Here is a 24,462-nt window from a genome sequence, read left to right as displayed (position 1 = left end):
CAGAAAGCTTATCTAGAAATCTAAGTTCATCTTCAAGTATTTTGACATGTATTTTTTAAAAGACATCTGGCCTTTATTTAAAGATTGAACTGTAGCTGATGTACCATGTTACCATCAGTGATCTGATGTCTGCCTACCTTATGAAATGATGACCATAATTAAAAAAAAAAAACAAAGCTATACATAAACTTTGAAAAGACTACTTCATGTATGAAAGATGACAGTCCCAAAAGTGGTGTGTGGCTATTGGGGCTTTCCTGGAATGCCTGTGGCCAGATGACTTGGCAAATGACAGCAGAGCAAGGGAGGACAATGATGGCTCAGTGTGGGCAAAGGTACTACTCAGGTCACCGGCACTTGCTGAGAGAGGCTCAGAGACATCCTAGTGTCCTAGTTTTCCAGGGAATTCAAATAGAGGTGATGACCTATGACAGGGTATCAGGGTCTCCTCCTATAGAACACATCCCCTCCCACCATTGCTGGGCTCACCCTCATCTCTTGTGATGTACTGAGTGTGGACCCACAACTCCTCCAGATAGTCCTTGATTCTCCAGCTAAATGGGACACTATTGGATGCCTTCTCTGAGAGGTTCATGTAGTTCTGCACCACGATGTAGGACATCTCTCCTTTAGACCTGCAAGACGCCAAACGAGGACCAAGAATTAAGTACTTTGTGAGATGGCACTCAAGATGCAAGATGAGGTCTACTTCTGATGCCAATTCCTCTCCATCTTCAAGTACTGGGAGGTTAGTGGGCTGCAAAGACAGTCCCCTGGTCTACTGAACAGCTCATTTTTATACTATAAAAGAACTGAAGGATGACCTTATATCATCACTGGGTTTTACAGACAAAACAAAAACAAACCACGGTTGCAAAACTGCTTGAAGACCTGGGCAGAACCAGTCTGGTGATGTCTGAACCCACTCTTGCCCTATAACTGTGCAGAGAATGGGAGCCACCTGAAAGCCAAGCAAGGTTTTGGCAGGCCAGCTGAGCTTGAGTAACATAAGATCGGGCCTAGGGACAAGCTCTGTGGTTCCTGCCATTGGCAGGAGGAACAGGAAAATCAATATAAATGCTCCCTTACGTGCAGCTTCCCCAGTGCAGATGAGGTGGAAGTAGGCCATTTTAACTGCAAAGGGTGCTCAGAGCACAAGGAAGTGAAGAAAGTCAAGAACGAAGCAAGAATTATTCAGAATTGTGTCAACACTTTGGTACTGTATTGTCATGCCCTTGAGGCTACAAAAAGGGCCAACTTCAATGTGATTCTAAAATCCACACTAATATTTCATCAAACATCTGGGAGAGCCTATGAAGTTTGTTGCTATGTTACGGCTTTATATCCCTTCCCAAGAAAAGAAAGTCTTCCATTCACCTTGTATCAATCGTCACAAGAGGAATGTTCAGAAGTTTAACGTCACTAAAAATAAACATCCAAAGGTCTCTCGCCCAGGACGGAGAGTGTGGGTTGACCAGTAGCTCAAGGTTGCCATCTCTGTCCACGCAGGAGATCACACTTGCCAGGAGGGGAGTCACAGCACCCTGGACCCGCTTCCAGAGGGCCTGCCTGTGTAGGGGAGAGACAGGTCCGCTCAGGTTAGAAGGACCACAGACCATACTGGGATGCCCACAACCTTTTCACATTTTGTGCCTTCATGGCAGTAACAAAACATCTCCTCTACTATTCCCACATTACAGCTGTGTTTTTCATGTTTTTACATCATTTTTAAGAACTAGAAGTGATTAAATCAAACTAAGATTAGAGGCAAGTCAGGAAGCAACAGTTAGAACTGGACATGGAACAACAGACTTGTTCCAAATAGGTAAAGGAGTATGTCAAGCCTGTATATTGTCACCCTGCTTATTTAACTTATATGCAGAGTACGTCATGAGAAATGCTGGGCTGGAGGAAGCAGAGCTGGAATCAAGATAGCCAAGAGAACTATCAATAGCCTCAGATATGCAGATGACATCACCCTTATGGCAGAAAGTGAAGAACTAAAGAGCCTCTTGATGAAAGTGAAAGGAGACAGTGAAAAAGTTGGCTTAAAGCTCAACACTCAGAAAACTAAGATCATGGCATCCAATCCCATCACGTCATGGAAATGATGGGGAAACGGTAGAAACAATGGCTGACTTTATTTTTCTGGGCTCTAAAACCACTGCAGATGGTGATTGCAGCCAAGAAGTTAAAAGATGCTTACTCCTTGGAAGGAAAGTTATGACCAACCTAGACAGCATATTAAAAAGCAGAGACATTACTTTGCCAACAAAGGTCCATTAGTCAAGGCTATGGTTTTTCCAGTAGTCATGTGTGGATGTGAGAGTTGGACTATAAAGAAAGCTGAGGGCCAAAGAATTGATGCTTTTGAACTGTGGTGTTGGAGAAGACTCTTGAGAGTCCCTTGGACTGCAAGGAGATCAACCAGTCCATCCTAAAGGAGATCAGTCCTGGGTGTTCATTGGAGGGACTGATGCTGAAGCTGAAATTCCAAGAGTTTGGCCACCTCATACGAAGAACTGACTGATTTGAAAAGACCCTGACGCTGGGAAAGATTGAGGGCAGGGGGAGAAGGGGACGACAGAGGATGAGATGGCTGGATGGCATCACCGACTCAATGGACACGGGTTTGGGTGGACTCCGGGAGTTGGTGATGGATAGGGAGGCCTGGCGTGCTGCGGTTCATGGGGTCGCAGAGTCGGACACGACTGAGCAACTGAACTGAACTGAACTGAAGATTAGAGGCAGAACTTGAAAGGTCCTTAATTTTACCTCTAATAAACTGGAATTAGTTCATTGAAAAGGCCAAGTAGTATTGTTTTATTTTGTTATATATCTGTTTTCCAGAACAAGTCAACTATGCTCTATAAATAAATCAAAGAATGACCAAATTCACTTGAAAAGTATGATATTTGAAGAAAAAAAAATCAGTTGTGAATAGAATATAATAAACCAAAGTAAATTCATTTCACATTACATTAAAAAAGAAAGCATGTCTTTATCTAAGTTACTTCAGTTGAGTATGACTTTTTGTGACCCTATAGACTGTAGCCTGCCAGGCTCCTCTGTCCATGGGATTCTCCAGGCAAGAATACGGGCGTGGATTGCCATGCCCTCCTCCAGGGGATCTTTCCGACCCATGGATCGAACCTGCATCTCTTATGTCTCCTGCAATGGCAGGCACATTCTTCACCACTAGCGGCACCTGGGAAGCCCTGTGAACATCAGCATATGTAGTTCAGTAAGTGAAGGGGTGGTGTCAAGGACATAGAAAATATAGATTTTTAAGAAACATTTATCTAAAATCCATACAGAGGAACCAAGAGAAACAAAAATAATTCCAGGTCCAAATCTGATCCTTCAGAAGCTACAACTGGGAAAGAAATGAAAAATAATTAGAGAAAAACACAGAAGCAGAAAAGCCCTACAGTTACAAAACCAGCCATCAGGAAGCTCACATGGTCCATTCAACCTAGATGTTCCCACATGTCCTTCTTGAAAACAGTGCGGAGATACATCCCCGCCGAATCCAAGCCTCTGGATGAGTTAAGTGTTCTCCTGGAGTCAAAGAAACGGAGGGCCAGACTGATGAAGTCTCAGGTCTTAGACGACCTTGCAGATGGGGTGGGCGGCATCTTCCACTGCCCACCGTGGGATGCAGAGCAATACCCTCTCCCTCAACCACACAGGTTGTCATGGGCTAGTCTTGAGAACAGCATCAAGGTTTGTAGAAAAAGCACCAGGGACAATAAGTGAATACTTTGGGTCTTATTTTCGTGGTTATCAAATAACTTCATGCAGGAGGTCTAGGAAAGCAACTTTCTTCCCTCCCGTACATATCTATCACTTCTTTAATTTACCAGCGTAAAACGGCACCCATGTCTATGGTGATGAACATGGTGATAAAGTTTACATGACAAGAACAGATGTTCTGGGTTTTGTTTGTTTTGGTTTTTGCTATGAAAACATTTAAAACACACAAAAGTACAGAAAAGAGTCAAGCAAACTCCATACAACTACCACCCAGACTATCCTGTGCTCTCCGGGGAAAAAAAAGTTGATGGCTCTGAATTTCTCAGAGGTTTGGAAGGAAGCGGCCCCTCAGCTCGGAGAGTCATGCGCCCAGCCCCCAGTCCCCCACCGACCCGGGTATCCTTTCCTGGCGGTACCTGAACGTGCCAGCCTCCTGTAGAGCGTCCTGATTGGAGGCCTCCCTCACCACCCAGTCCTTCACATTGCAGACAGAGTTCTCTTCCTGCTTCATTAAAAGGACGTAGAGGCGCATCTTAGCGACCAGCAAGAAAGTGGCTGTGGAAAGCAGAGCAGACGTGCATTCAACACATCCCTGGGCACCGAGCGGTGGGCTCGGCATCCCTGACGCATCCCAGCAGGAAGGAAAGCCCGTCTCCTTTGGCCAGGCCAAGTCTACAGAAATCCCAGAGGTGCGTGTAGGTTGCCAGAGAGCCAGCTGCTTCTGGGAGCCATGGAGAGCTACAGCGGGGGGATGATTCATGGACCGAAGGAGAAGCCCAGGCTGGGGTGTGGACAAGAGGGGCTCCCACACCTGTGTACTCACCGTCTTCCTCTAGGAGGTTGAAGAGGATGGAGACCCTCCGAACGCTGCGCTGACAGTCCTCACTCTGGTCTCTGAGCATGCCCACGGCACCCTGAATACAGCTTTTCAGCAGCCTGGTGGTGTCTAGGATCTGCGTCTGTCGACAGACAATCAGGCCTTCCATTTCTGCCACTTACACGTCAAGAAAAGCCACGTGATGCCAGGGAGATAAGGTCCAAGCACTGCATGCAGGGGGCACAGTTTTCCTCCTGCCCAAGTTCCTACCACATGTCCTTGTCAAGTTTCCCTTAGAACCACTGTGAGGGAATTCCCTGGTGGTCCAGTGGTAAGGACATTGCACTTTCACTGCCATGGGCCTGGGTTCAATCCCTGGTCAGGGAACTATTAATAAGACCCGGCAAGCCATGTCGTGTGGCCAAAAGAAAAAAAAATCTACTACAAGACAATGCTATGTGCCTGGGGACCTTGTCAGTGGTCAAGCAACAGAGCAAAACTGACTAGGGGACACCAGGAAAAGCCAAGGTCAGATCTGCTGCTGGTGATCTCACCTGCACTCACAGAGGCAGGGAGAGGAGGGCTGGGCTGAGCCCTGCCAGCTGACTCCACTCCTCGGACCCGTGGAGTCTACGGAAGGGGAGCCCGAGGGCTTAGAGGGCCAGAAAGAGTGAGAACTTACATCATGCTCTGGTCCGAAGCCTGGGCTATCATTTGTCTCAGGACTTTCTGTCTCCATTTTTACCTCTACCACTTGCTGTGATGTGACCGCCTCAGTTTCCATCACCTCCTCACCATCTTCTTGGGCTCGGCAGCCCACCCCCACTGCAAAGAAGTAAAACAATGGAGCTACTGTTCAGAGGCAGAAGTGGTGGTGGGGAGCGCTGGCAACATCGTGTGCGTTGTGTGCTGGGGATCTGTCCGGGTTTCCCTGGCACCAGCCCCAGGAAGGGGTCCCAAAGGAGAAACTGTCAGTCACATAGATCAGCCTCCATTTGCCCACTGGATGTGGTCCACCAGTGGCAACCCGAGCTTCCATCCTGGGCTCAGATGGCTGATCCGGAAGCCAGGGTAAACAGAATCTGACATGTTCCACAGGCACCTGCAAAGACCTTGTGGAAATATTGTCTTCTCCTGGCCTTGGAAACAGCAGACAGTGCCCTGGATTCATCAATACTCAGTTCAGCAAATGTGTCCCGAGCTCTTGCCAAGGGGCAGGTGTTGGACTTGGGGGACAGTAGCCTGAGGATCTGTCCTCGCGGCACAGTGCATACCTCCTGGCTTCCGCTCCCACCATCCTACCTCCCCGAGGACCTTTTCTCCAGACTCACCCTTAGGGGGATCTTCTGGTTTAAACAGCTGGCTGATGGCCACATCCTGCAGTTTAGTTACGTCTGAAACCATGACTGTGGATCTCCGGAGGTCGTCGATGTGCACAGAATGCCACAGCCCTGGGAAAACAAGCCCCAGAAGCTTCCCTGTGTCCTCTGGTTTCTTCCTGACAGTTGTAAGCAGGGATACACCACTCTCCTGACATTTTAACATACTGTTGAATGAATGATTTGTATCCTAAAGTCTAATCCCTTGAATATATACAGGAAGCATATAGATGTCACACTATAGATGTTAACAACTTTAGCATGAAAATCAGTTTTAAGAACTGACATGACTAACAAAAAAGTATTTAAAGAAGGCTTATTATTCTTCTATAGCTGTATTATTAAACTTTCTGTATCGTAATCAGTAGAGGGGTGTGAGACACCAGCAAGGTTTGCCTCTTATTAACTATTAAATTATTAAACTAAATTATTATTTGCCAATTTCTAGAATACCAATTTTCTCATACAACAGATTCCTTGGAGATTCTTTAGGATCAGGTCCCAACAAAACAAATATTACAATAAATCAAATCACACGAGTTTTTTGGTTTCACAGTGTCTATAAAATTTTTATTTATACTACACTGTATTTTATTAAGTGTGTAATAGCATTATGTCTCAAAACAGGACGTACATGCCTTAAGTAAAATATACTTGGGACATTCCTGGTGGTCCAGTTGTAAACAATCCACCTGCCAAAGCAGGAATCACAGGTTCAGTCCCTGGTCTGGGAAGATTACACATGCCTCAGGGCAACTACACCTGGGCATCACAACTACTGAGCCAGATCAGTGCTCTGCAATAAGAGAAGCCACCGCAGGAGGTCTGAGCACCACAACTAGAGAAAGCCCAAGCACAGCAATGAAGACCCAGTGCAGCCAAAGTACACAAATAAAAATACTGTACTGCACACACACAAAATAAAGCAATCCAAAATACTATATTGCTAAAAAATGCTAACCGTCATCCTAGCTTTCATCTAGTCGTAGTAGGTAACAAAAAAGGTCACCTGATCACAGGTCACCACAGCACATATAGTAATGAAAATGCTTGAAATAGTTTGAGAATTATCTCAAATACTTGATAATTCAGAGACATGATGTAAGCAAAGGCCTTCAGAAAAACGGCACTGAGAGACTTGGCACAAGCCTTCAATTTGTAAGAAATGCAGTATCTGTGGAGTGCAATAAAGCAAAGTGCAATTAAACAAGGTGTGCCTATGTAGTAAATATTTGGTGAGTCTTCCTCAGAAAAAAAAAGAGAGAGATTTAAGATAGCATTTTCTGACCCCAGGAGCAGGCATTAAGTATCCACACATTCATAACAATGCAAGTCGGAAATATCTTTCTGCATTATCCATATAGTAAAAGGGGAGGAACCAGAGAGTAATCAAGCATTTATCAACAAATACTGAAATGAAGTACTGTATGTTGCAGCAGCCAGTCTGAAGATGAAGTGTTTCTGTTTTTCACATCAATCAGCTTTAAGAAATCTAATTGCATTTGAAACAAATACAGTTGAGATTATGTGTGTGTGCTCAGTCGCTCAGTTGTGTCTAACTCTTTGTGACCCCGTGGACTGTAGCCTGCCAGGCTCCTGTGTCCATGGAAATTTTCCAGGCAAGGAAATGGAGTGGGTTGCAATTTCTTCCTCTAGGCCATCTTCCGAACCCAGAGATGCAACCTGCATCTCCTGTGTCTCCTGCATTGGCAGGCAGATTCTTTACCACTAAGCCACCTGGGAGGACCACTGAGATTAACATTAATCTTCTAATATCAGACTTTGTACATCATAGGACCAAACAGTGGCTTGGGGAAAGAATCCACCAACAATGTAGGAGACTGTCTGCAATGCAGCAGACATAGGTTTGACCCCGGGGTTGGGAAGATGCCCTGGAGATGGAAATGGCAATCCACTCCTGGAAAATCCCAGGGACAGAGGAGCCTGGTGGGCTATAGTCCATGGGGTCACAAGAGTTGGACATGACTTAGTGACTAAACCACCACCACCGCAGGACCAAATTAGAAATAACTTAAATATTATTATACAAGCATATTCACAAATATTTTGGTCCTACCTCCATGGAATCCTACATAGGACGTTCCACTTCCCATCCGGGACAGTTTTGTGATAAAATAGACCAAGACATAGTTCTTATTTCCTTGTATCTTGTTGATTTCATTTATAGCAGAATACCTATTTTAAAAACAAAAAAAGCAAAGACAAAACAAAACAAAAAAACTAAGAAAAAACAAAATGAACACTCAAAATGACTAAAGGGTGTCCTCAAATAGGTCATGTTTCATCTCACTTTTTTTTTTAACTGTACATAAATTTCACACCTTCATGCTTGTTATCCTCTCTTAGAAGAGAACAGGGGCAAGACTTCTCTAAATAGTCTCATTTCTTTCCCCTATTCCTGTGTTCCTCTCCTTTGAAATGGCATTTTTTAATTGATCAGGAACCCTCTCTTATAATGCTTAATAAGCTTGGCCAGATGCTACTACGGGTAAGGGTAGTGCTCTTGTCCATTTCAAGAAACAGAGTTCTGTGAACAGACAAACAAAGGACAAAGATAATCATGATACGAAATATGGCTTCCAATGCTTTGGAAGGTCCAAAAATTACTTTTACTTTAACATCAAGTAATAAGGGGATGCAGTTAATTCTAAAACCATCAAATTTCCACTACAAACAATTTAAAGCTGTCAAATAAATACAACTGAAACATTTAAATATCATTAAGGCCTCTAAACTTGCAGTAAATTCATATCACGTAATTTAAAATGAATAATGACCAAATCATGTCAGCTAAAATATGTTTCAAGGATACTCTCTTATATCCTGCTAATATTCTGTTACTTATACTTCTTGCATTTGCCTACTTTTCCGTTGTTAAGAGCCTTTTCGGGACTGCAAGGAGATCCAACCAGTCTATCCTAAAGGAGATCAGTCCTGGGTGCTCATTGGAAGGACTGGTGTTGAAGCTGAAACTCCAATACTTTGGCCACCTCATGCGAAGAGTTGACTCATTGGAAAAGACCCTGACGCTGGGACGGATTAGGGGCAGGGGGAGAAGGGGACGACAGAGGATGAGATGGCTGGATGGCATCACCGACTCGATGGACATGAGTTTGAGTAAACTCCGGGAGTTGGTGATGGACAGGGAGGCCGGATGAGCTGCGATTCATGGGGTTGCAAAGAGTCAGACACGACTGAGCGACTAAACTAACTATGTAGTTTCCGAGAAAAAGAAAAAAGACATACTTTGCTGAGGCGATGAGCTGAGCACTGTGACTTCCATCTTCAAAATCTGTTTGAATAACAAGAATTTTACACCTGGCTGTGTGAGCTAAGCAGTTTCTGAAAGAAAAAGGAAATTATCCAAGTGAGTTTTCTGTCCTAAAAGTTGGTGATAATATTCTCCAGAGCGATGGGAACCATAAGGGCTATATAGGAAAACTATTCAAGTGAGATTTTCCTCTGTAAGGTGAGTAGACATTCCAGTGGAGAGAGAAAAAAGCCCCAATAGATGCCTCCTAATGAGACATAACGATGCTGGAGTCAGAAAAGATGTTTTCAGAGAGGACAACAGAGATCAGGACACTTGGAAAAGTAAAACACATCCTCTTCAGAGTCACATGTTCTCAAGGTTCACTAACCAAAGCTGGTTAGAAAACACCAGGGGTTAATAGTCACACATATGAAATACAAAGTGGTTGATCCTAAGGAGGGCAGAGAGAGGGAGGGGAGGGCAGGGATCCTCACCGAACTTCCTTGAGGAAAGAGTACTCAGTGTCAAACTGCTGCAGTGACAAGACGCTGAGTTTCACAGTCCAGTCCTTTACTTCTGATTCTAAAAGTTCACAGTCATGACTGGTTAGCAGCCTGGAGAATGTAGTGATCTGCAAAGGCAGGAAATTGAAATCATTCAGTGGAATGCAAGAAAGCGTTGTCTCCTAGATTTAGATCCAAGAAACATGAGAATGCTCAGCAAATAGCTTCTATGGGCTCATCATTGTGCAGTTGGTACACAGATCCAACTGGGAATCCAAACCCAGAGGAGTTTTCTAACATGAGGTGGTGCTGAGGCAAAAAGAACCTACAGGATCAAAGGTATTGGAGAGAAGACTCATCCACCCCTAAGATGCCTTTGAATCTTCTTCCTAGATTTCAACATCTTTTCTTGCTTTGAACCCTGCTTGTGACGATACCTTAGCACTCAGAACAAACACCACTTGTCCTTTGCAATCTTACTTCAAACTTTCCGTGGAGCCGGCCGTCTTCCCCCCAGCTGTTAACCAAATCTCCCCTGCTACTGCATCACACCACACAGTGCAACCAGTACACTCTTTAAGGGCACGCTGCTAGGCCCTGAATCATTATCTCCAGGCTGGCCTTACCACTGAGCTTCCTATTCCTATCTCCAATTGATGACAGACTACCTAGATGTTACAGGAACATCAAAGCCCATCCCAAATGGAATTCGTCATTGCCTCCACCAGACTTGTGGCTCATAACCAGTTTGTCATTGGCTGGAAAGCTATGACAAACCTAGACAGTGTATTAAAAACCAAAGACATCACTTTGCCAACAAAGGTCTATATAGTTAAAACGATGGTCTTTCCAGTAGTCATGCATGGTTGTGAGAGCGGGACCATAAAGAAGGCAGAGTGCTTTAGAATTGATGTTTTCAAACTGTGGTGCCTAGAGAAGACTTTGAGAGTCCCTTGGACAGCAAGGAGATCAAATTAGGCAATTTTAAAGGAAATCAACCCTGAATACTAATTGGAAGGACTGATGCTGAAGCTGAAGCACCAATACGTTGGCCATCTGATGCGAACAGCCGATTCACTGGAAAAGACCCTGATGCTGAGAAAGATGGAAGGCAGAAGGAGAAGGGGACAGCAGAGGATGAGATGGTTGAATGGCATCACCGATGCAACGGACACAAAGTTGGGCAAGCTCCAGGAGATGGTGAGAGACAGGGAAGCCTGGCATGCTTTAGTCCATGGAGTCACAAAGGCAGGCACAACTTGCTGACTGAAGAACAAGAGAGATGTGATTAACCAAACTTCTGGTCAACCAAGGAAGAAACCATGGAGTCATCCTTAGCCTCCTCCATCTCCCAGAGCCCCTATAAAAAATCAATCTTTATCTCTGCCAACATGAATCCTTACTATGTCTCAATTCCACCCATCCATCCTTTGACTGAACTGGTACTGCAGCCTCACTACTGGTATCTTATCTGTGAGTCTTTTATTAGACTTTTTCCCTCTTCCTCTCTCAGGTAGTGGGACACATTTCCACACACATGTCTCCATCACTCCCCTTACACAGGAAAGCAAAGCTCCTTGGTGCCACTGAAAAGACCCTCCATGAAGTCTGTCTGGCTATATCTCACTCCCACCTCTCAGAACTTAGGGCCTTGAGCTTTAGGCTTCATCAGTAATTAACTCCTGGTTTCTTGCAAAGACTGGGATTTTTAAACCTGGACATCCTTGCTCAAGTAGGACCCTCTGCTTATAATACCTTCCAAACCATACTTTACAATCAGTTTGATGGTCACCTCTTAAAGATGAGTTCGTGACCTCATCCTGATCTGTGTTGCTCCTCTTCACCTCTATGGATAACACTATCATAGGACATCAACAGTACCCATTCATGAGTGTCTTTCAACCTTATACTGTATGCTGACCAAGGACAAGCCCTGTGCCAACTCATCTTTATATCCGCAGTCCTCAGAGCAGTACTCAAACGTGGTATTTCCCTGGATGAACTGAGCACTGTACACAGCACTGCCAAAAATGGGCACTCAACACCTGGTAACACTAACCGTCAAGATATGTAGGTCTCCCTGCCCTTACCACGGAGAGGAACCAAAAGTCTCCACACGTTCATTTACGGTTCCGATACACTGATTTGCAAAGCATCTTGAATTCTTGATGCTAGGAAGTCAAGGACCCAGAGGTGAGAGAGGACAAGGGTAAAGTACAGAAAGATGATAACCTCTGTGAAGGCGGCATGGCGTTCTGAGTCCATCGTGCAAAGGTGAGCCCGGAGGAAGTCTGCAAAGGAGTTGTGCTGCTGCCTGTAGTAGTACTCTTCCGACAGGGCCTGTGCAGTGAACTGGCCGAGGGCGGAAGCGTTCAGCCGGACCACGGCGTCAGCGGTGGCACAGCCCAGCAGCACGCACTTGGCATGCGCAGAGACTTTCTGGTAGCGTTCATCAGTCAAGACCTCGTGCCCTACCTGCTCTATGGCCTGGAGCACCACAGAGGCACATGTGTCTGAGTGGTACCCAATGAAGACATCAGAAGGGCTGTATTTGGGTCTGGCGAGAAACTGCTCTGCTTTCACATCTACAAACTTCTCCACCCACACCTTGAGCTCTTCCACGATATTCTTCTGCCATTTCTCCAAAACGGTGTTGATGTCCAGATAGTGCTTCTCCAGCCGGTTAATGAGGGGGATGGGAAAATGTTTGTAGACGACATCTTTCTCCTCAATGACAATCAAGCGGAAGTCTGGGTGAACTCGACATTTGACCCGATGGGTCCCCAGGCCCAGGTCCACGTACTTCTGACCGCCAAGGTAGACATAGTATTGATTGAGTGCGTCGTAGAGGCTCTCATAGAGGTTCTGCAGGTTGAGCAGCACCACCATCTTGCCGGTTTCCATGCAGATCTTTACTCGGTTGATATTTCGGCAGATCTGGTTGTACTCTTGATCTTTGGGAAAACTGGATCCAAAAATAATCTCTGGTTGCTCTGTAATGAAGAACTTCTGCTGTAGGATCTGCAGGGCCACGTAATTTCTGGTCAGCACAAGCAGGTAGCGGGACTCGGAGTCATCCAGCTCTCTGCCATGCATCGTTTGAAGATGGCCGTATATGTTCTGATGGATCAGCTGCATGGTGCTGACTTCCTCTGTGTACTTTGCCTCGGGTAAACTGGCTGAAAAGATGTCCAGGGCACGAATGTCGTCTTTGCCACTGAAGTTCCGAAGGACAGCTTGTGCGATGTCTTGAGGAGAAGGTTCCTTATTAGAAGCTTTGGCTGCAGCAAAGACCATTTTGATGAGGCTGTAGTAATCACGAAGCCCAAAGAATTCCTTGTCCTGCCTCTTACACACTGTTTCGTAGGCTTTGGCAAAGGATGTGAAGTATCCTCGGATTCTTTCTTGGACGAGGGGCTCTGAAGCGCAAATTCCCCTGGCACTCTCAATGAGCTCTCTTTTGTTGGGGCTGCCACGTGACACAAATATACCCCGGTTCATCTTGGCGGGATCCAAGGCCCAGTTGGAAATGCCTATGAAGCCAACTTTTTTGTGGGGGGCAGGATCATCTTCAATGCATCCATCTTCCAGCAATGGGTGCAGTGCCTTCAGGGGCATTTTGGGTGAGTCTTCTGCTAGTCCAACCTCATCTAACACCACCACGGAGACATACTGCTCGAGGTCCTTCCCCTGCTGGAAACGGGCACACTGCTTGAAGGTGCCTATGATGCCCTGTGGGGTGGAATGTGGACTACACTGGAATGACACCAAATGGACCTCCTTCAGGTGCCGGAAGAGGTCCGAGTGTGCAGCCTGGCCTTGCATGGCATCTGCCACGATGGTCTTGGCGAGAGATTTGGAGCTGCCGGGCTTGCCCACCAGGAAGAGAGGAATCTTGAGCTCGATGCAGATAACCATCATGAAGACGTTCTCCTTCAAAGCCAAGTTCCTGGCGATCGTTTTCCTCAGAGACACACCATGCAGAAAAAGATCCTGGGTTTGCGTTATCTCATCCAGGATAACCCTGCTGTCATTATACGGTGCTGGAAAGAACCTGCAAATAGCTTTCCAATAAGATTTCTTCTCCTCTAAAGAGGCGTGGTAACATACCCCGACGGCCAGAACCAGGGACCAGAGGACAGGATCTCTCTCAAAGTCATTTTGGATGACCCCAGTCTCAGAGAGAAAAGAATCCAACTTAGACAAGAGCATCTCACTGTGGTCGTAAAACCATTTGAAAACTTTCACACAGCGTTCTACATCCCTGAGGCTGACAAAGCTGCACTCATTTTGTCTTTTCCTCATGAAACCCTGAGAGGCAGAAAGCACTTCCGTGATTACTCGAGTCTTGCTCTGCACCATCACGATGGACTTCACCAGTCTCTGGACAATCTGATGGATGTAGAGTTTTTCTGCAGAGTCATTCAATTGTCCAAAGTCCCACACCAGGGGGATCAGGCTCGGCGGCAGAGCATGGACACGGTACACCAGCTGCCTCAGGGGGATGGAGCCAAGCCTCTCGGCCGTCTCTTCTGCACTAACCCTGTACCCCAATCCGGCTGACTCCAGACGGCAGATCATCTCCTGGGTGTGCTTCCGGTAAGGGTTGCAGGCTGCAATGATATGCAAGCCAGAATCCTTAGTCAGGGGCTGGCCACCCACTGTGTGGTCGCACAGGACCTCTTTGATGCAGGTTATGGCCTCCGTGGTGTTGGCTTCATCGAAGAACAAGATGGTGTCCAACTGATACTGGGCCTTATTGATGTGGGCCAGCTCTTCAGCCTCCCTGACCTTGGAGTAGATCATGTCGGCAGTTGTTCCTCCGTGGACCTTGACCAACTTCATGGTTTCAGCATCAGCACCCTGACGCCGCAGGTCACTAAGGAATTTAATGAGTCTGGTTTTCCCACAGCCAGTTTCTCCCATGATGATGACGGGGATGCCACACCGGAAACGCATCTCAATGGCAAGGATCTTAAGCATATTATCTGTTGTAAGCTCGTATGTTTCATCAGGGTCAGTGGCCCACTGGATACCCAATGCCAGGCACAGTTTTTCAAGTTTCTCATGTCTGGGCAGCTGGTCAAAGTCAACGTTGAAGGGCACCCTCTGAAGCAACAGTCCCTGGTACAGTTGCTCTGTCATAACATCCTTCTTGATTACCTTCCCACTTAAGCGGTCTATGACATCAACACCACCGTTCTGGTTGGATTGGAAATGGAAACCTATGAACGTCATGGATGTGTGGTCACTGTTGAAAAAAACATATGGGTGGGGTTCTGACTCCCACCTCTTCCGGAGAGAGAAAGGGGCAAGGTCTTCTTCTTTGACCCCATCCATAGTGACCGTGTACTTTCCCGGACTTTGGTCAGATGTGTGAAGTGTAGGTGTGGCGAAATCTCGGGCCATGAATATCATGAAGGTGACCACAAAGTTCTTGAAGCCCATCAACGTGTCTCCAACAAAGGTGGGATTACAGAAGAGAGAGGCCTCACAATCTCGGAGCTGGTAGTTCAGGAACCGAGCAAAGTTCTGAAGTTCTGACCAGGATGGGTTTATCACCCCGCAGTAAATCAGGAGGTGCTGGATGCATTCGCCAGGGCTACCTTCAACAGAACCTTTTTGGTACTGGAATGTGTCTAGGTTTTCTTTCTGATGGAACCGTCTTAAATATTGGTAAGGTCTCTGGAATATTTCACTACGGAATGCTCTCTGATCCATTCCTGGCTCTTTGTAGCTCTGCTGAGGATCCAGCTCCATGTTGATCACTTCTTTGGGAGGTCTGCAGGTCACTTTGGGGAAGATGTCTAGAAAATTGAACTGGGGGACAAGTGCATTCTGGAAAGCAGAGACACAAATCAAATGAGTTATGGCTGAATTTCCCCAAAACTGCTTTTGTGTTTTAATCCTCAACATGGTCTAGACTGCATGGACCTTTATGAAAAATCACTTTTCATGAGGAGATTTCTGCAGATAACTCTTTGCATGAGGTGTTACCTTCTGCACATTCAGGCATGGTGTGAGCTGCACTGTAAATAACAAAGCCCTTTTCTACTCAGCCTCTTGGAACTAAATCTCTCCATCAAGCACATACATTCGTGTTTGTCTGAGCATACGAGCATAAAACTCCCTTCGGTTAAGAAATTGATATAACGGAATTCTCTTTCCCATGTTGGCTGTCATTAAGAAAGATGGTTCTTCTCCTAGCGAATGAAGTTTCTGCATTCCAATCACCACTGGCATTTAACCTAAACACACAGCACTCACCCCAAAGAGAACAACAAATCTAAGGTACCATTAATTAATAAAAGAATCTTTGTATTCCATGCATTAATTAAAAATAAGCTTAAAGATTCTTCTTTACTAACACTGCACTCAGCTACTCTGCTAAGGCAAAAGTGGGGAATCACAAACACGAATAAAAGCCCCTGTCCCGACAGCAGCATGAGAGTACCCTGATACACACCAGCTTCGAAGGTCTTCGTGGAGATGTCGAATTCCTTTCTAGGATTTCAATGATATATAAGTGGCATGGGTTCCGAAGCCACATCTTCCCATTTATATCCATTAAGTGCTGGAGAATGACGAGTTTGAAGAGAAACACCCAAATACCAGTCTGCACCTAAGGATACAATCATGTGGGTCTGTAAATACTTACACAGAAGATAGCAGTCCTCTCAACCCTAAGGGCCTTCTTATTCTGCTCTATTTTACAATGGTACTGAGTATCAATGGATGTAGAAAAAAGAAAATCTTTATACTGGGGATAGGGTAGGGCAGGATGTGGAAGCTGTGTCTTTCCCTACCCAGACACTCAGCTAGAACCTGGGGGCAACTTACTGAAGTGAAAGTGAAAGTGAAAATGTTAGTCGCCCAGTTGTGTCTGACTCTTTGTGACCCCATGACCTATATAGCCTGTTAGGCTACTCTGTCCATGGAATTCTCCAGACAAGAATGCTGGAGTGGGTAGCCATTCCTTTCTCCAGGGGATCTTCTCGACCAGGGATTAAACCTGTGTCTCCTGCATTGCAGGCAGTTGCTTTACCGTCTGAACTATCAGGGAAGTTCGACTTACTGAAGAGGTCATGTCAAAGTGGAATATTATGGGTCTCCTCTGATACTGGGCATCCAGGAAAGGCAGAAGGGACCCCAGGACTTCATTCTCATCCACCTGAGGGTCAATCAATCGAATAACTTTTCGAGTCACTTTTGCTCCATTAAACTGCATTTTCAGCTGGCTGTGCAACCTCTTCACAAAGAGAGACCTTCCTGTTGACATGAACATATGAAAATTAGGTGCCAGAGCTGCAGATCAAGAATGAGAATGTCCAGAAAATCACTTCTCTTTGTACAAAATTCAAAACTGATGCAACCTAACATCAGCTTAAAGAATATATACTTGAGCCCTCAAATTTCCTTGCTGTTCCTCACTCAACAGCCCTGCTGCTTCCTGGGATAATGATGGAAGTCTGAGAATGAGGTCAGGACAGCAGAGCTCGCTTCATGGGGGAGGGGAGCGAGTGTCGCTGGACAGAAGGAAGTACCAATAAAGGATCCAGTCAACAGAATGGAAATCATGATGGCGACTGAAGGTGGAGGCATCTGTTTCTTCTCAAGACAGAGAAAATATACCTTGTCCTGCTCAGAACCCACATCAACCCCAAAGCAGTCAATGGACTTAAAAAAGAGAGAAAGAGAAAAAACAGCAGAGAAGCCAGTTTAAAGGAGGAAGATGGCTCAGCCAAGCTGGGACCAGGTGAGAAAAGTGTCCCGCTCCAGTGCGGGGCCTGATCTGTAACTTCAGGTGAGTCAATCCTCCAGACTCAGTTCCCCACCTGCAGAAGGGCTTATCTGAGCTCACCTCACTCCCCACTGGACAAGGAAGGGCCATCAGATGGTCCCTGGGCCCGGGGACCCAGCAGCCATTATTACCTACGCCCGCTCTCTCCGAGGCTACGATCCCAACACACATGCGGTCCTGGAACACGGCGGCAGCTGACGGGGTCTGTTCTGGGACTCGGAAGTGGTGAGCCAGGTAGGCCTGGATGTCCTTGAGGGGCGCCTGGGGGGTGACGAGGACCTTGTGCTGGCTGAAGGCCGAGGGGAGGTAGCAGTGCTCCCGCTCACAGTCACAGACCATCACGAGCCGGTACTGCGTCCGGTGGGGCTGCATGCACAGCCTCCGGAAGAGCGCCTCTGCCCGGCAGGCCACCTCGTAGCTCAGCTGGTCCGCATACAGCAGGCTATAGACCCCGAGTCCCTGGGAGCCTGGCGTCAGGCAGCGACGCAGGAGCAGTGCCACCTCCTCGAACGTGGTTTCTGGGGTGCAGAGCAGCACTTCATCGAAGGTGGGCAGGGGCTGCTGTGGGGTCTGCATGTAGATGGCCAGGGCGGCTGGCAGCACCTCAGAGTGGCCACAGACGACGAGGTTGGGCTGGCCCTCCTGTAGGCCGTGGGGGAGCTCCCGCTGCACAGGGGGTCCAGCCATCCTCGCCAGGTGAGCCAGACAGCGGCCAAGGGCCTCCAGGTCCAGGCAGTGAGGCAGGAAGGCACTCATGCATGTCATCGAGCATTTCATGATGACCCTCAGCTTGCCCACCAGTCTGGGCTCAGAGAAGAGCAGCAGTGGCAAGTCTTCCACCACTGTACTCTCCTGGTGGCTGCTGGCCCTTCTGAGGGGCCCCCTGCAGGCCTCCGAGACATCCCCCGGGGTGCAGCTGCCTTTGATGAAGGACAGCATAGTGAGGGCAGCGGCGCTGGGCGTCTCCCCCCCGAGCTCCGAGCCCAGGTAAACCAGCTGCTCAGCGGTGTAATAGTTGAGGTAAAAGTGCTCAGCTCGCTTCTCTGCCACGAATCTCTCCCAGTCGCCCAGGAAGTCCTCCAGCTGCCGGCAGAGGGCTTCCAGCAGCTGGATGACTGGCCCGCCCTCCACCAGTGGGCCCACTAGCCTCAGACAGAAGTCCAGCCGGATGGAGACACCCTTTAGGGGGGTGCAGTACACCTCGGCTGACCAGGCCCTGAACAGCAAGTTTCCAGCAGAGTAAAGGTTTATAAACGACTGGACAAGCCTCTGCACGTTGCAGAACACCTGCGGAGAGAGGACATGTAGTCTAGAATAACACAAACAGAGTTATAATTTGAAGGGCTGGGGTTCATGGCCCTCCGTGGTTCACCGTGGAATCTCAAGCATGAGACTGATCATGGAAGGTCTCCCTTTCTTATTTCCATAGTCTCTTTCTTAGGAAGCAATATGTTGTGAAGATAAAGGATATCATTTATAAAGTACAAATGAACTTTATAGAGGAAAAACTCATAATCAAAAGGAGAGACTGTTACATAAACCAATATGCCTTTACCATTGTGGTTACTGTGGATGTTGATGAACGATGTCCAACTACATCTTTAAGTATTTGGGGATGCTTGCTGATTTACGGAGCAAGTGGACATCTCTTTGAGTCATGAATTTGAAATACATGCACTCTGCAAGACTCACTGGCTCTACTCCCCACAGTTTTAAGAGCAGAGTGATTCCTATGAATTAAAGACAAACTCAATCTCTTTTGACTTCCCAGGCCCTTAGCAGTGAGTGCTCAGCCCAAACAGATGGGATTAGGACACTTGCTCCAACGTAGATACAAATCCTTACCTCGGAAAATACCTCTACGACTTCAGCATTGCTGTGTTCTTTCTTGCCAGACATCAGCATCAATTTGTTCAAAAGTTCTTTCAGCTCTTCTAAAGAGTACTCTCGCTTCTCCTCGTGGCCTCCCTGGCCCTCGGGAAGGATTAAACGAACAACTGTGTCTGGGGAAATCTGTGGAACAGGGCACAGTCAGAGGTCGATTTGGGGAGGCAGAAACCCCCCGACGACAGCAGCCCTAAGAGCCTCCTGCAGCTGTGCCTGCGACGTGAGGCTCACCTTTTGGCCATCCGTGGGGGCCTTGATCACATAGATGCCTCTGCTGTTGATCGCTGTCGCCAGGGACAGGGACGAGAGCTCCACAGACCCATGACTCTCCTTCACTGTCTTCAGCCACTCGAGGTTCCGGGCAGAGTCACGCTGTCAGGACAGAAGGAGAGAAAATGGGCCGAAGCTTAGGCGTGATCTTCTTCCTGCCACTCTCCCCACCTCTCCCTCCCAGGGACAAATGCCTGCCCTTCTCTGGCCCAGAGTGCCGTCACCCACAGGGGAGGCCTCCCTCATCTGCTGCCCACCACTGCCACGGGCTTTGGCTCTCCCTCCTGGGTCACATGCTGTTGCTGCAATGGACTGTTCCTCTGTGTTCCCACCCAGTGCCCTGGATCCGTGGATGGGGAGCGAGAGGCATGAACTCAGCTCTCTGTGAGAAGGCGGCCTTCAGCCGGGCCCCTAACCGGGGTAGTGCTGACTGAAACAAGCATGTGAGCTGTGTGTGCTCCTGCCGTTCCTGTTCCCTCCTTCACCCCAGAGGGGCCTCAGCCATCCTGTTGGGCAAGTTATGAACTACAGGCTTACTGGAACCCTGGTGCAGCTGATTTATGTATACGGAAATGTTTACTTTTCTGATTAAAAATGAATCTGTGCCAATTGTGGAAAGTATGGAAAAATACCAAAATGTATAGCATATTAACTAACAATTACCTCCATTCAGAGAAAACCACTGGTAACATTTAACACATTTCCTTTCAATCTTTTTTCCCATATATTTCCACCAGAGAGATCACTCTTATTTACATGCAGTTTTATATCCAGTTTTCTAACAATAGGACAGAGAAAGAGCTTCCATATGGGAAGAAAAACTGTTTTCAAACATCCTTTTAAAAGGCTGCATTAAAAACCTGCCATGTGAGTGTGCAGTCATGTCGCTAGTGTTTCTAAGTGACACTTTATTAAACTTAACCTGCTCTGGAGCCAGAAATAAGACTCACCAGTTTCATGGGCAGGTTGTGGTCATTATCCAGAGCCTTCCACAGCTCTCTCAGGTGTTGCATGAATTCATCAAAACCCGCACTTGTGTCCAGCTCATAGAGCAGGGGCGCGTAACCCTGCACAGCATCGTGGAAGCAAGCCACCCGGTCCACATCAATGTCATTCTCCCCCGCAGAGATGGAGGCCAGGTCCACGAACACCTTCAGCTCGGTGATGCCTGGGGCAGGAGGGGTAGATGAATGCAGGGCCACCCTGTGATGCCAGGAGCCCTCAATCTGGAACAGTGCTCCTTACTGATGCTATACCTGGATAGTGGACTTTTAGGGTTTTCCCACTCTGCTTCAATAAGAACCTGAGGCACTTTTTCTTTTGCCATTTATGTTGCTGTTTAGTGGCTAAATCGTATCCAACTCTTTTGCAATCCCATGTACTAGCATGCCAAGCTCCTCTGTCCATGGGATTTCCCAGGCAAGAATACTGGAGTGTGTCACCATTTCCTTCTCCAGGGGATCTTCCCGACCCAGGGATTGAATCCTACTCTCCTGCTTGGAAGGCAGATTCTTTACCACTGAGCCACCAAGGAAACCAAGTCATTTATGTTGATACTACTGAACAAGACCTGACCTTACTGAACAACACCAATGTCTGAGCATTGCATGGGTTTTTTTGTGTGTCTTATTTCATGCAATCCATGTAATATTGCCATTTCATTATTAAAAGTAAGCTTAGCTGGTGAATAACATGTTGACAGTCATCTACAATCAACGGCTGCTTACTAATCAAACGAAGCAGTGAAGCTGGGATAAGATAAGCATGCAGCCCATCCCCTGTCCCTGGACAACAAGACCATCCACCTTCCTTCTTTCCTGCCTCCTTCTTCCCTCCATGCAGTAATTCTGCCAAAATCACCCAAGCCACAGAGCTAAAAAGACTGCCAAGCCTGTGTGCAATGATAAGTAGATGCAATTACATCTAGAAGACAAGGCTGCCTTGGCCTCTAGTGAAAAAAAAAATCAACCAAAGGAAAAAATTAAAGGGACATAATTTTTAAATGATCGCCTGCTGTTCACAGCATGCATCCAGAGCGAGAGGGGAAAAAAGTAGCCAAGAAAATGGCTTTTACACCAGCAAAAGAGTGATACTATCTTGATATAAATTCTACCTACAAACCTAGGCACACCTTGCACATTTACCTAATGAATACAGATGAAAATTTGCTAAGAGACTAGATTTTAATTATTCTAATCACTAAAATAAAAGAAGAATTATGGGAGGTGATGGAGAGCTAATTATAGTTACAATGGCCATCATTAGATATAAATGTATTAAAGCAATGTGTCATGTACCTTAAGTTTACGTAATGCTACAAGGAAAATAGTGAAGTGAAAGTCGCTCAATCGTGTCCGACTCTTTGCGATCCCATGGACTATACAGTCCATGGAATTTTCCAGGCCAGCATACTGGAGTGAGTAGTCTGTCCCTTCTCCAGGGGATCTTCCCAACCCAGGGATCAAACCCTGGGCTCCCACATTGCAGGTGGATTTTTTACCAGCTGAGCCACAAGGGAAGCCCAAGAATACTGGAGTGGGTGGCCTAGCCCTTCTCCAGCAGATATTCCCAACGCAGGAATCGAACTTCGGTCTGCTGCAATTGCAGGCAGATTCTTTACCAACTGAGCTATGAGGGAAGCCCTTAGGTGTAAAATTCATTTCAATTTAAAAAGTTTGAATGTAAAAAATGCAGAACATGATAGAGGGAGTGACTGCCCAGAAGTTCAGGAAGACCACCCCGTGAAGATCTAAATACTCTCCAGCCTTCTGGCCACCAGAGTGAGGGACTATACCTCTGAGAGCCTCCTGGACCCAACTAATGAACTCCTTTCTCTGGGACAGCTCCTTCAGACACTGACACCGAGTCTCATCTACATCCTGCAGAAGCTTTTTGACACAGATAATTTGCTGGTTGATACGGTCCAGTTTTTCATGGCGAAAGTTGTCCAAGACAGCCTAAGAAAGTCAACAGAGAAAGTTGTCAAAGACAGTCTGCAAGACAAGGCATTATGTGGGCTGAAACTGGCTTCTGAACCCCCAAACAGAACTATGCTGACCATCCCAATAGCCCCTCCTACCAAACTTCTAAAACTGACACTAGCAGTCACACTATTGGGAAACAAAGGTAAAAACAAAGCCCTTGGCATATTCAGGCATTGAATAAAATACAAATAACCCTGAAGGAAACTGTGAAATCATCTTGCCCAGTTTTTCAAAGCCAGAGATCTGGGATCTCGCCCCCACCGCCCCACCTCCAACCCCAGGAGTCCCCAGTAAATGGCTTACAAAGCTTAGTAAGGTGTGGAGAACACTGAAGTCACCAGTCAGGCCCAAAGTCTCCTTGACCTTCCGGATGACCTTGGCTGAGTCGACAGCCTGATGCAGGTGATGGTATTCCTTGATCTGCTGGACTCTCTCCTTGATCCAATCCTTCTGATCTCTGGGATATAGAGCACACATGGTCTGGAGGTCTTCAGTTAGGTCACTGTATTTATTCACAAAGTCCTTGAAGATGTCATCAATTTCCCCAAAGGTGACCTCCCCTGACTTCAGATCCTGATACAGTTTTGTAAACCTTCTGAAACAAGGACAATATAAACATTCATACACCTCTTCAGGCTGAAATATCTCCCTTTCCAAGTTCTCTTCTGGCTTACTCAGTTCCTGTGCAGCTTCTGCCCAGAGGATCTGGAAGATGTGACTGTCCTTTAGCAAATATGCATTTTTGGCCATTTCTTGGACTTCGGGGCTCAGGTTATAATGTGTTGTCTGCTTTGAGTCAAGGGAGGTGGCTGACAAAGTCACTGTCACAACTTCGTTTAACTTTTTCCCACGGAGGTCTTCTGAATGTCTTTCAGCAATCTCTCCAAAATCCACTTTTGAAACCATAAGAGAATGTCAAGTCAAACTCTACTCACAATATCATTTTGTTTTACTTTCCCAGTTTTCACTCCCCTTGCTGCTCTTAAGGAAATGCAAGTGAACACACTTGCTGGCATTTGTTCTCAGTGAGTGTCCCTAAATCTCCACCCTCGCCTTGCTCATCAGTTTTCACGACAAAGAAGGCTTTGCAACTTCTGGGTGAAGATGACAGTTTGAAATCTGCACATGTTTCCACTCCCTCCCCAAATCCTGCTGCAATGACAGAACTGAGATTGTTTTTCAAAAGCCATAAAGCAACAGGGCTGGGAAGTATAGAAAAGGAGACCACAGCAACAAAACTTTGGAACTTGAAAACTAGATGTGCTGGGGGTAAACAGTGTTTCAAGCCTGAGAACTTGGGGTCTTAGCCCATAGGGGGGAAACCTGAGATTCTGCCAGGTGTCTGTCATCACAGAATTTCCCACATGCACAGACCCTGGCTGCACAGATGCTGGAAATTGGGAGGTGGTGATGAAATAAGGAGGACTGGGCTGAAAGTCTGCATAACAAGCCATCCAACAGGCTCATTTTCATCCCAACCCATTCCATCAGCAGGCTGAAGGCACCTCCTCCACCCTGGCATGCAACAGGTAGTTTATATTCTAGAGAGGCTCTAGAGGGCTCACAGATGGCTCTCTGGATTGGGGGGGGTCTCAGGTACACGGCAGAACAAAGGCATTTCCAGACACCTACCCTTCGTCAGGAAGCTAACGGTTGGTATGTGCCACTAATTTTGAGAAGCTAGAAAGGAGAAGAGAGGACACAGGGAGTAGAAGGAAGGACTGGGGCTAGATACGCATCTTAGATGCTGAGAACCCTCCAGCCCCTCCTAGAGACCTGGCAGGCAGCCCT

General features: G+C 46.8%; 1 protein-coding gene and 1 non-coding gene across 5 annotated transcripts in view; one reads left to right on the top strand and one right to left on the bottom strand.

Annotated features, from left to right (window-relative positions):
• RNF213 (ring finger protein 213) overlaps positions 1 to 24,462 on the bottom strand; it is a 116,990-nt gene that overhangs the window by 34,603 nt on the left and 57,925 nt on the right. For all 4 annotated transcript variants that reach the window (XM_065909811.1, XM_065909812.1, XM_065909813.1 and 1 more), the window contains 18 exons: positions 22,975 to 23,564; positions 22,482 to 22,644; positions 20,638 to 20,855; positions 19,649 to 19,789; positions 19,376 to 19,543; positions 17,662 to 18,817; positions 16,805 to 16,998; positions 16,196 to 16,351; positions 11,962 to 15,567; positions 9,721 to 9,857; positions 9,220 to 9,315; positions 8,030 to 8,148; positions 5,905 to 6,024; positions 5,256 to 5,398; positions 4,580 to 4,715; positions 4,173 to 4,311; positions 1,378 to 1,569; positions 490 to 635 (listed from right to left, as the gene is read on the bottom strand). In XM_065909811.1, coding sequence (XP_065765883.1) covers positions 490 to 635; positions 1,378 to 1,569; positions 4,173 to 4,311; positions 4,580 to 4,715; positions 5,256 to 5,398; positions 5,905 to 6,024; positions 8,030 to 8,148; positions 9,220 to 9,315; positions 9,721 to 9,857; positions 11,962 to 15,567; positions 16,196 to 16,351; positions 16,805 to 16,998; positions 17,662 to 18,817; positions 19,376 to 19,543; positions 19,649 to 19,789; positions 20,638 to 20,855; positions 22,482 to 22,644; positions 22,975 to 23,564 — 7,620 coding nt within the window. The remainder of the gene's footprint in view (positions 1 to 489; positions 636 to 1,377; positions 1,570 to 4,172; positions 4,312 to 4,579; positions 4,716 to 5,255; positions 5,399 to 5,904; positions 6,025 to 8,029; positions 8,149 to 9,219; positions 9,316 to 9,720; positions 9,858 to 11,961; positions 15,568 to 16,195; positions 16,352 to 16,804; positions 16,999 to 17,661; positions 18,818 to 19,375; positions 19,544 to 19,648; positions 19,790 to 20,637; positions 20,856 to 22,481; positions 22,645 to 22,974; positions 23,565 to 24,462) is intronic.
• Positions 4,888 to 4,960, top strand: TRNAE-UUC (transfer RNA glutamic acid (anticodon UUC)). The gene has a single exon. It is a non-coding gene; the product is annotated as a tRNA-Glu (tRNA).

This window comes from Muntiacus reevesi, chromosome 18 (genome assembly GCF_963930625.1).
Source record: "Muntiacus reevesi chromosome 18, mMunRee1.1, whole genome shotgun sequence".
Classification (NCBI taxonomy): domain Eukaryota; kingdom Metazoa; phylum Chordata; class Mammalia; order Artiodactyla; family Cervidae; genus Muntiacus; species Muntiacus reevesi.
This window is presented reverse-complemented; position numbering and strand designations above follow the sequence as displayed.